The 12932-nt window shown below is 34.0% G+C and overlaps 1 protein-coding gene across 1 annotated transcript in view; it reads left to right on the forward strand.

Annotated features, from left to right (window-relative positions):
* LOC106786088 (homeobox protein cut) overlaps positions 1-7524 on the forward strand; it is a gene marked incomplete at its 5' end in the record, with an annotated part of 19525 nt that extends 12001 nt beyond the window's left edge. The window contains 4 exons of the mRNA XM_014747113.1: positions 3082-3424; positions 3698-4328; positions 4413-4671; positions 5007-7524. Coding sequence (XP_014602599.1) covers positions 3082-3424; positions 3698-4328; positions 4413-4671; positions 5007-6703 — 2930 coding nt within the window. The remainder of the gene's footprint in view (positions 1-3081; positions 3425-3697; positions 4329-4412; positions 4672-5006) is intronic.
* Positions 7525-12932: the final 5408 nt, after the last annotated feature.

Consider the following 12932-nt stretch of genomic DNA (forward strand, 5'->3'; position numbering starts at 1 on the left):
AGAATAAATATTTTTTAAAAGAATTATATTATTTGTTTCTGTTAGAAGAGCAACATTATTATTTTATCTTTTAACAGATTCATGTTTTACTTATTCCTTGTAACTGCAGCTGCATTCTATTCGCATAATAATTACATGAAATCTCTGCGAAGAAGACAATAGTTTACAGAAGTCTTTATGTCGTTAACTATTGGAAAATGAAATTTTTATGCATAGATCCAATGCTGTAATGGAGTCTTTCCCTTGGATGTGTTATGGTCTTTGATTAAGATAAAAAATGTGAAGCTGCACACTTAGATAAAACTATTTAAAAATGTAGTTTACGTATGAAATATAAAAATTATAAAAAGAGAGGCAGAGCACCATTAATTCAATTAAAAAAGAAAATAATACATATATTTTACTCGGTAAAGTATTTAAATATATATATTTTATGAAGTATTTATATATATATAAAGGTATTCTTGGATTTAAATCAGAAAATTGGCATCGTATAATTAAGGCATAAAACACGTGTTGTGTAAATAGAAATATCAGACTTACTTCATACCGTTAATGTGAAATCGCTGTACATTGTAAATACCAACAAACTTCAGGGTTTAAATTTTATTTAGTGCATAAGCATCTTAAAAATTCACTCTTATCATTTTTTCCTAAACGCACCAAAAGAAGTATAACTTCAAAAATTCATTTTTACATTTCACATAGAGGAATGATCTTGGAAATTGATAGGATTCTTAGGAGTCGTACGTTTAAGCATTAAAATGTATATCTATAGTTTCTTGCTAAGAGAAAATCATTGTATGGAGTAGTAGTACGTTGGGTAAGTTGGGTGCGAAGGATGGTAAGGGAAAATCGTTGGCATAAGTCGAAGTCTCCTGGCACGAATTCAAGCGTTGCGACAATGCTCGCTGTTAACGTACAGGGCATACACACACACGCATACAAGTACACGTATAAATGCACCACATATGCATACATAGAAAGATGTCACGATCCGTTCGTTCCTACGATTCTAAATCCCACCCTTTCTTGAACCTCGTTGATGTCGTCGTGTGCATCTCTTTCAAGGAACTTTTTTCTTTTGCTTTTTTGTTTTGTGTTTTGTTTTTTTTTTTTTCTTATAGTCTGGACCACCAAGTTTCATGCGCATCGGTAACAACCGATTTTCTTTTGCTAGTTTCTTATAGCAACATGATGTGAATCATTAATACTCCTTGCCAAAAGAAGTTTACTCCGTGTGTTGTCATCTTAAAAGTAGATAATAAAAAGAAGAATTATCTTAGATATTATAATGTAATATTTTGTTTTTATGTTTATTAAATTCTGTTATTGAAATTCTTGTTAGCTTATATATATACTCTTAGAAGAAATCTTACAAGAATCTTAATTGAAAGTTTAAACGCTAGACTATCTTGATGAAAAGTTTTTCAAACAATGTTACTACACTTTTCTTCGAATACTTTTACTTTAAATACACCAAATAATTTCTTACCCCCAAATTCCCGTCAAAAATTCATAGGGGGGAAAAAAAACAAAAACAATGTATATCATATCTTTCAATCGTTCAAAAAATACGTGCCGATCTATATAACAAATTGCATCCGAAACATTGCAGACAATTCGTCGCTAACTATATCTGGTCGAATTTAATAATAAATTTATTAAAAATAAAAGTACACGTAGTGTTAAGAAATGTGAACCAAAATAAAATCAAAAACTTGGTCTTATATTTTTTAAACACGAAGAATAATAAAAATAAGAAAAAAGAAGTAAGAATTTGTTTGTGGAAGTTAGAGTGAAAGTCATGAAATATCTGTCTATGTTAGAGAATATACATCGAGCCAAGGAAGAAGAGTCGACAGATTTTGATGGATCGTCTGCAATCATCCTCGAACACATAATTTCGAGAACGATTCACAAGCATAGATTGCTTTTGCTCGATGATCGTACCGGTAGTAAATTCGCGCGCTTCCTATGTGTTAAAACATCTTCTCAGGTTCTCACACAAACATAAATACAAATTTTCACCGATTCTAATTCTATCTCTTTCCATCTGACGAGCCACGCGCGCTCATATACACACATACACATACTAACATACACATTCTCTTGAAAAGGAATGCGAAATCACGCGGTAGGCGTCGAATTTGCACGACGTAAACGTCGAGCATGCGGGAGCAATCAAACTCGTGATCGATGGCTCATTCGTCTGAATCTTGCGGCTGATTGGTCAATTAGACGGGAAACACGTAGGAGGACGACACTCTTGGGTAGATAGGCAAGAGTGAAAACGGGTGGTAAAGGGGTGGAGGATAAGGGTAAGGGTAAGGGTAAGGGTAAGGGGGCTACCAAAGAACCGCAAGGGCTAGGTACTGCCTGCCTGCCTGCCTGCCGCCACTGTCAAGAGGATATTTTAATTATCGTCAGACGGGTTCCACGCATCCCGCCTTCGGCATTCGTTTCGGTCCTATTGATTCTTCTTCATATTAATTGCTTCCGCGTTTGATCGAACCTTGGATCGCCCAAAGGGATTTTCCTTGGATTTGGACCTATCTATCAACTATACTTTCTGCTCTGGTTCAACCAATTTTTTTCTTACCCCCTTCTCACGTTCGTAAATCAATGACTATATTATAGGAATGAAAAATTACACAATGTCGGATTACAATTTTAATGTGTTAGAATGTTGTTTACGACGACGAGATAAACGATAGATTTTATAGTATTTAAAATATACTATGAGGTAGATCTAATGGGGAAAGGTCCCCATTGGGTTGACTCAAGACAATATTAGAATAAAGATTTTAACAGGGACGCGTGATTATTGGCAGGATTTAATATTTTTTGCAAAGAACTTTCGAGTTTCTAGCGCCAATTAATATTAATAATATTAATAATAATAATAATAATAATAATAATAATACGTATGTGTATATATATATATTTGATATTTGTTTACTGTCATATAAGATTGATTATATATTTATCTGTGTATAATTGTATTTTTTATAAATCCCTAAGATGAAACCGAGTAAGAACAAACCACAAGTTGTGCCTCACCCGTAGAGTATGTTTCAGGCAAGGAGCAGGGAATGCCACCTTTCACGCGTGGACCACAGGAAAGTGGTCCGCCGGATATGAGCGATGAGAGGTTGGCCCATATCCTCTCGGAATCTGGTCACCTACAAATGAGAGGCGAGCATGAGGTCTCGAACGATGCGGACAGTAAGAGTCCGAGCAGGATTGGCTGTCCGAGTCCGTTTAGTAAGGACAGACTCGAGAGTCAAAATAGGAGACTGAAGAAATACGAAAACGATGACATTCCCCCGGAAAAGGTAGTCAGGATTTATCACGAAGAATTAACTAAACTCATGGGAAGGAGAGTTGATGATCGACGGGGACCACTAGAATTTCCTCCTAGGTAAGATACCCTGATTGGTTCGTCCAATAATACTCTAATCTCAACTGGATGATTTTTTATCTGAGAAACCCAATTGGTTAATCCAATAATACTAACTACACTCAATGGATGATTTTTACTCATTCAGTGTATTCTATCTATCTCTATGTCTGTCTCTCTCTCTCTTTTTTTCGTTAAGTCATTCGCGTACTTGGCCGTTTTTCCGATTGATTATTAATGAGGACAGCACACGACCTCGATTGATCGTAGCGCGGTGTTTCCGCATTTTTTCAGCGGTACCCAAGGGCTCCAAGGTATAGAAAGAACACAGGAAGATATCCGATTGGCATTGGATGCTTATCATCGGGAATTACAAAAGTTGAATGCCGGTTCTGGACAAAATTCGGCGCTAACAGGTTTGCCAGGATTACCTGGATTACCTGGTTTGTTAGCCCTGCAACAACAAGCTCTTCAACAACATCACTTGGCGACTAACGGCGGTGGTGTACAAGATTTGAGCTTAGGAAAAATAGATATAAGGAATAAAATGATAAACGGTGTTACCGAGGAAGAAAAAGAAAAAATGGAAGAAGCTATGAGACACGCCGGTAGCGCGTTCTCATTGGTCAGGCCTAAACAAGAAACAACGGGAGCCCAATCGACACCTGGTGGTTCCAGTGCGAGTTCACCTCTCGGTAATTCTATACTACCTCCAGCAATGACGCCCAGTGAAGATTTTTCGGGCGCTGCTGCGGCCAGTCCGTTACAAAGGATGGCCTCTATAACAAACAGCCTAATCAGCCAACCGTCCACTCCGACCCATCATGCTTCGAATCAAAGACCATTAAAAGCAGTTCTTCCTCCAATTACTCAACAACAATTCGACATGTACAATAATCTTAATACCGAAGATATCGTCAAGAGGGTGAGAAACGTATCCAAATTTTTATCAACATTTTGTACGATTTAATATAACGATGTATTTATTGTTTGAATTTATTTGTAACAGGTAAAGGAACAATTGTCGCAGTATTCGATCTCTCAACGTTTGTTTGGTGAATCGGTTCTGGGTTTATCTCAGGGTTCCGTATCGGATCTTCTAGCACGTCCGAAACCTTGGCATATGTTGACGCAAAAAGGACGGGAACCATTCATAAGAATGAAAATGTTCCTCGAGGATGACAACGCGGTACACAAACTGGTGGCAAGTCAATATAAAATCGCACCGGAGAAGCTGATGAGGACCGGCGGCTACGGCGGCCTGCCTCGTAAGTTTAACTCAGGTCAATATAGATGTTTTGTTACTTTACCTACAAACGTAGTTCGAGAGCTCCGTAATAATATCTCTATGTATGTGTGTGAGTGTGTGTATAAGCACGCCGTAAGAACAAAAACAATATATATATGTATGCAATCCGATAACGAATAGGTTATACGGTTATTTGTTGATAGTAATGTTCAAGCATGTTTGTACGTTTAGAAATAATTATTCAGTTGCGAAAAAATATGAGATCAGCGGGAGAAATAAATGTCGAATCGAGCTTTCGGACTATAAAACGATTATGTTTTAAACCACTAGAATGATTTTAATTTGTAATTACAGCATGCGGAACGCCAATGAAACCAATGCCGCCGACTAAGTTGGTCCAGGAACAATTGCAGAATGCGGCGAAAGCGCAAGCAGCAGCCCAGGCTGCGGCCCAAGCAGCGGCACAACATCAGCAAGAGAGTCAAATGCAATTGGGTCCACCACAACAGAGTCCGCAACTTCCGCAACATCCTCAACCACCTTTGCCGATGATGTTGACCCCACCTGGTCCGCATCATCCGCATGCCCAACTCAGTATGCAAGAACTTCAGAAGAAACAACAACAACAGCAACAGCAACAGATGACGTTGCATTCTCCCCATCATCAGATGACACCGTCACCTTTAAGAGGACCTCATTTACACATATCTTCGAGCGTTTACGAGATGGCAGCGTTGACCCAAGATCTCGACACGCAAACTATCACGACTAAGATCAAGGAAGCCTTATTGGCTAACAACATTGGTCAAAAAATATTCGGAGAAGTAGTTCTAGGTTTATCGCAGGGCTCGGTTAGCGAATTGTTGAGCAAACCTAAACCATGGCATATGTTGAGTATAAAAGGTCGCGAACCATTCATCAGAATGCAAATGTGGTTGGCGGACGCGCACAACGTTGACAGATTGCAAGCTTTGAAGAACGAGCGAAGAGAGGCTAACAAAAGACGGCGCAGCAGTGGTCCAGGACACGACAACAGTTCGGATACGTCCAGCAACGATACCGCTGAATTTTATCACGCGGCATCGCCTGGTCCGGGCCCTGCATCCGCTAAGAAGCAAAGAGTACTATTTTCGGAAGAACAAAAAGAAGCACTTAGGCTCGCGTTCGCGATGGATCCTTATCCGAATGTGAACACGATAGAATTTCTCGCGGGAGAATTAACATTGTCCTCGAGAACTATAACCAATTGGTTTCACAATCATCGAATGAGATTGAAACAACAAACGCCGCATGGTCAACCGGAGCCACAATCCCCTAGGGAACCTGGTCAACCGTTCGATCGTGTTCAATTCAGATTACTGTTGAATCAACGATTGGTAGAAATCCATAAGGAAAGGTTGGGTTTGGGTAACGTACCAATACCATATTCACCTTACTTCAACCCGAACTTAGCAGCGTTGGTTGGGAACGCGTTAAAAGAACAATGTTCTGGTTTAGATTTATCAATGAGTGCGCTTAAAAGAGAACCCAATCAAGAATTCGAAGACGAGGACGTCGAAGATGCGATGAGCAATCTCGGTAGCGAAGATTCCGAAGGTTCTGCAAGTAGCATAAAAAGAGAACCGGCGGAAACACCAACGGCACCAACTACGGTTAGGTCTAACAGAAGAAAACCTGCAGCACCGCAATGGGTCAATCCTGAATGGCAGGAACCAACGCGAACGGGAGACGAGGTCATCATTAATGGGGTTTGCGTTATGCAAACGGACGACTATGGTGTTAAAAGAGAAACGGAGGAAACCATTAGGGTTGAACCTACCCCGGTACAGGACAGATACGAGGAGGACGTTCAAAGTGATGTATCGTCGGTATCCGGTAACAATGGTCCGGACAGGGACAGTCCAATGCCCAGTCCAAAATCTGGACAAAATAGTCCAGTAACGTCACCTAGGTCACCCTCGCAAGTACAACAAACAGTACAACAACAATCGACGGATACGAGTCCCAAAGAAATAGTTAAGCACGAACCCGAAGAAGCATGGGACTATTAAACCTAAAAGCAACCTTGATAACGACCCTTTCAAGGTTAACCTAATCGATCTCTTATATATATATATATATCTATATATATGTGCACAAGTCGATGATAATTATCGAACGATCAATTGAACTGTTTGTATGGTGCGTTCGATAAAATCACGACGATGACGACGACTTAAAAAAACAATGGACGATTAAAATCCACGATGAGTTTCGACCAAAAATCTTCTGAGTGGACTTTTCTGGTGGTATACGAACGAACAAACGAACAAACGAACGAACAAACAAACGAAAAGATCTATAAATTCGTGTGTTTCGCTTTAGTGAGATAAAACAAATGAACCCCATGAGCGACAGACTTTCGCGAAATAAACAAAAGAAAAAGAAAAAGGAAATGAGAAAGAAAAGAAATGAAAAGAAATCGATACCGTAACGTTTCTCCATCTTTTGTTTTTTTCTTTTTCTTTCTTCTTTCCTCCTTTTTCTTCTTTCTTCTTTTCTTTTCTTGCGTACATTTAAGATTAGGGATTACAAAATTTATCGATTACGCGACAATGATGTATGTTGAACTTATAAAAAGAAGAAAAAGATGAAGAAGAAGAAAAAAAAGAAAGAATAGAAAAAAACAAAGGAGGATAACGGATGCGATAGGAAGTTCTTGTTGTGTCAAGAAACGAACAAAAAAAAGTAATGGGTGATGATGATGATGATGATGATGATAATGATTCGAAGAGAATAATAAGGGGAATTACGAGTGGGTGTGTGTGTGTGTGTGTGTGTGTGTGCGCGCGCGCGTGTGCTGGATAACCGAAAAATAAAAAAAGAAATTGACGAAACACAGAGGATTTAAAAAAAAGGGAGCTTAATCAAAAAAGAAAAAAACAAAACAAAACAAAAAACAAACGAGAAACTCGAACTCGAACTCGATCGTGTTTAGGTTCGCGCTTATAAAATAATGCTGGGACTCTCTTCGGGGTGTGAGAATAAAAATTAACATTTACGTGAGGAGAAACAACAACAAAATAAATAATAATTAATTCATAGTGATTGTGTGTGTGCGTGGTGTTATCGGAAGACTGTAAAAACGATGCGACTGGTTCGATTTTTATTTTATTTTATATATGTCCTTTTTTTATTATAGTTATTATTATTAATATTATTAATATTATTATTTTTTTTTTATTTCTATAGTCTTTTTCTTCTTTCTTTTTTTTGGGTTTTTGAATTTCGAAATAAAAATCGACCGTTCGATTGTAAAATTATTATCTCAAGATAATAAACAAATTTTGTTTGTATAAGGAACCCCGGCCACATTCGATTTCGTTTCAAGATTAAATATCACATGCTGATCGATCCTTAGAGTCGTATTATTCATTACTATTAATATTAATACTATTATTAATATTATTATAATTATAATTATTATTATTACACTATTATTATTATTATTATTATTATTATTATTACTATTAGTATCGACAAAGAGAAGAAAAGAAATAGCCTAATTGTAAGGATTTTTTTTCTCCTTAATGAAAAAAGAAAACAAATGAAACAAACAAACAAAAAGGATCGCGATGCGTTTTTATAATGTATGTGACTTTATATTAGATATTAAATAATTGATTAATTAATTAATTAATTAATTATTTAATAATATTCGAGAACGGACGAGGCCGGGATTCGCCTCAGTGCAATCTCCCAAGTTTAAAATAAAAAATAAACGAGACGTTTGTTAGATCGGATTATTATTATTAATATTATTATTATTAATATTATTATTATTATTATTATTATTATTATTATTAATTTCTAATGCTAAATTATGCAAAGAGAGAGAGAGAGAGAGAGAAAGTGAAAGAATGATGATGACGATGAAAACGATCAACGATTATTGCATAATTGTGATTCATGTTATTGTTTATACTCCTCTCCCTTTAAATACCCCCTCCCCCTTACCCCTAAAACCCTGTCCAAGGATTTAGAAATTAAGAAAAAAAATGAAAAAACTGTTAACGTTATTACGTCCTTGTCTATCCTAATTACGCGTACCTTTTTTGTTCGATTATTTCATTTTTCTTTTTTTTCTTACTTTTATCTTCCCCCTTTGTTTATCGACTTTATATATTATTAATTATTATGTTTTAATGAATAATTCTGTATTATTAAGTACTTCGCTTTTATCGTCTAATTTATATACAAATTTACGTGACAAGAGAAACACTTAAGACCAATGTTATTATTAATTATTAATTAATTATATACTATATACCTATTATTAAATAATATCACTGCTATTAATTATTAATTATTGATTATTATATAAACGGATTTATCGATATAGTTACGTCGATTATACGAATGATAATGATGACGATGACGATGATGATGATGACGATGACGATGATCATGATCATCGATGATTTTCTTTTCTTTTATTTTTTTTTTTCTGTTCCGATTTAATTGTTCGGTACGATCGATGATAACATCGCGAAAATGGATTTAAGGATACCAAAAAAAAGGAAAAAATGTTAGAATGGAAAAAGAAAACTAAGTAATGAATTTTTAATAATGATGCATGATGCAAGAAATCGTTGTAAGATTATTCCTAATCGGGAAAATAATTATAATAATTGCATTAGTGTTTCATTCTTTTCTTTTTTCTTTTTTGTTGTCCCCTCCCTTCTCCTTTTTCTTCTTCTTCTTCGTCTTCTTCGTCTTCTTCTTTTTTTTTTATTATTGTGAAATCGTTGGCCGAAGTAAATAATGAACAAAAGATTAGATAAAAATGGACGAATATTTTTCTATTCGTCGTTATTGTATTATTAGGATTACGTTATTGCTAATATTTTATATAAACAATTATTATTATTATTATTATTATATTTTTATTATTATTATTATTATTATTATTATTCTATTACTATTTTATTTGATCGAGTTATTATTGCGATAAACAATACGGCTTGTGAAGCCAATGTGATAGAGCTTATATGCGTTTTGAGATGAAACAAATAAACAAACAAACAAACAAACAAATAAATAAATAAAACAAAAAAGTAAAAAATAAAAAACGGGAGGAAAGAAAAATAATTATCCGTGCAAATGAATGAAAGAACGAGAGAGTGAGGATGAACAAAATTAGTATGAATGATAAAAAATGAGAATGAATGAATTTACGAACGAATGTTAAATGCATGTGAAATGCAAGCATTAAAATAATAAATAGAAAGAAAGAAAATGAGAATGAGGGAAAGAGAGAGAATAGGAACGATTAGCGTGATTTCTTAAAAGCTCACATATTATAATATGTAAATAATTGTACAAAGATTTAAGAGAGAGAGAGAGAAAGCGAAAGAAAGAAAAAGAAACAACAACTCGAGATACGAAAAACGAAAAAATGAATTACACACCACACACACACACACACATACATATACATACATACGCGAGTGCGTGCGTGCGTGCGAGTGAGGGTGAAAATGAACGGAAATAAAAGAAAAAGAAAAAAGAAAAGAAAACGAACCACATATACATCTTGTATATTATAATTACATTTAATTAAAAAACCGAATAAAACGAAATACATAAACGCAAATACAAACGTACACGCGCACACATCTTAACTTTCTCATAGTATACCAAGTATATTCGAGAATAAAAAATAATAATAATAATAAAAAATGTAACTGGGCAAGAAAGAATTTGTTGATTTTTAAAACAATCGCGAGAGAGTCCCGTGAACAAAATATTTTACAATTAGGTTAGGATTAATTACGTAATGTCGAATTTTTCTTTACGAATTGTATCAATAAATAAATAAATAGAAATTAAAAAAAGAAAACAATAAAAGTTTCGATGAAAATGAAAAACCTAACGTAGTAATTTCTCGAATTACATACAACCGTAATCCAACGAGTAAGAAAAATTCGACGTTCGGTTGTTTCTTTTAATTTCCAAAATGGCGACCTTCTGTTTCACAAAAGTCTGAAAGAATAGGATTCGAAGCAAAGTAATCGATTGTTTTATATTAAAAATATCCTCGAATGGAAAAGAAAAATTGTTTATAAATTGCGTATGTGTGAGAACGAAAGTAATTCGATCGAAATGATTAAAAGAGAGAAAGAGAGAGAGATAGCATGATTGCAATATAATGTCCAGTAATCAGAGAAAGACAAATAATGAAAATTATCCTCGATATTACGAATCAAACTATTGTAATTATTATAACAGATTAAATTTAAATCTTTTCAAATTTAAATTCTAGTCCGCAAATGAACGAAAATAAAAATAAACGAAAAAGAAATTAGACGACCAATAGGAAAATGATTAACATAATCGGAAAACAAGACAGAAAAGGTTATCAGTTTGTTTTTTAAGAGAAAGATTTGATTGATTGATTAACAAATTTTAAGAAAAAGAAAATAAACGAAAGAATGAAAAAATGAAAGAAAGAAAGAGAGAGAGAAAATGAGATGATCGAAAAGAGAAGGAAGGAAAGATACAAAAAATGGCCAATAAAATCGAATAAAAATTTAATATTAAATTTCTTTTGTATAAATTAATAATAATAATAATAATAATAATATTATATATATAAAAATGATTGCGATAATTGTTTATTATTTTATTAATCAACGAAAAAAAATACAAAACGTATCAACAATTGCATACGATTTGAACAGACCAATAGAAACAATATGAATTATTTCAATATGATCATCTATAGTTATAACCCTTTAATTATGAACCTAACCTTTTTGGAGAAGATATCACGTTGTTTTATAATCAAAGGGTTAAATAAATGAAACCTTCTTCTTTCGATATCTCGATCGTTTGATTGATCTCGTCCGAAAAAATAGAATATCGATCGCAACTCTCCTGTTATTATTATTTTTGTTCTTTTTTTTTTTAATATTTTCACAAACGAAATATAGAAACATTTTTTTTTTCCTTTTTTTCTTTAATTGTAATTTTCTCGTCCCCGTACGAACGAGCATACATACATACATACATTAAAATATAATTAAACGAAATAAAATGCACACACACATATACACACACATTTAAATCGAGACAAATCCCACATAAGCGTAAATAAGAAACGCGCAAGAAATGGAAATGATAGGAGGGAGAAAAGATTTAAAATAAATAAAAAGGGAAGAATAAAAATAAAGAAAATCTAAATTAGGCTCTTGTAGATATTGTAATAGAATTCTATGATAGATAATCGATAGCTTTAATTATTTAAAGAAAAGAAGAAGAAAAAAAAGGAGAATAAATAAATAATCGGTAAACAACTTTTTATCATCTCGAGAGTGTGCGGTCGATGAATTTCGAGAAAGAAATTAATTGATAGATATAAAAAAAAAAGGTGGAAGAAGAAGAAGAATAATAAGGTGAAGAAGAAAAAGCAATTAATAATTGCGAAAAAGAATGGACGAATATTAAGAAAAGTAAAATTGGTTAAGCAAATTAATAGACAAAACAAAAACAAAGAAAAAGAAGAAGAAGCTAAATGGAACGAATGAAATAACGGTGAAAAAAAAGAAAAAAAGAAAATAATAATAATAATAATAATAAAATAACGATATGATTATAAGTGTATAAAAAAAAGGGGGAAATAAGAAGAAGAAGAAAAAAAAACAAAAAGTATATAAATAAGAACGGCGCGCGTGAGCTTCTTCGTGATGATGAGTTTTAATATGCGGAAACAATATAAGCTAGGTGGTTCGAGAAACGAGGAAAAAAAAAAAGATAAAAATTAAATAAATAAATGAATAAATAAATAAATAGCGTTTTATTGAAATATAAAAAATGAGATGTGTGAAAAAGGGGGGGGGAAGAAAAAATAATGAAAGAATGGAAAAGGTAAAGATGGAGGGTTACAGGTGTAACAAAAAAATGCGAAAAAGAATGAAACGAAGAAGAAAAAAGAGGAGAATGAGAAAAAGAGGAGGAGAAGGGGGAGGAGTAGAAGGAAGAGGAGGAGGAGGAGGAGGAGGAGGAGGAAAAATCATATCGTAAACCTAATAATGAATATTTTACAAAAAAAGGTAAACTGTAGATAGATATTCGAAAAAGTTATTATTCGAGATTCCAATCACACCCTTGATTAAAAAACCAACAAMCCCCCGTCCCGTCCCGCCCCGCCCCGCCTGCCCAAACGTCCTTAAATTTCCCATACGTTCTCTTAAACAAGAAACAACAGCAACAACAAGAAAAAAATATTAAAAATAATAC

The sequence above is a fragment of the Polistes canadensis genome, unplaced genomic scaffold (genome assembly GCF_001313835.1).
Source record: "Polistes canadensis isolate GaletaPanama2010 unplaced genomic scaffold, ASM131383v1 scaffold_65, whole genome shotgun sequence".
Classification (NCBI taxonomy): domain Eukaryota; kingdom Metazoa; phylum Arthropoda; class Insecta; order Hymenoptera; family Vespidae; genus Polistes; species Polistes canadensis.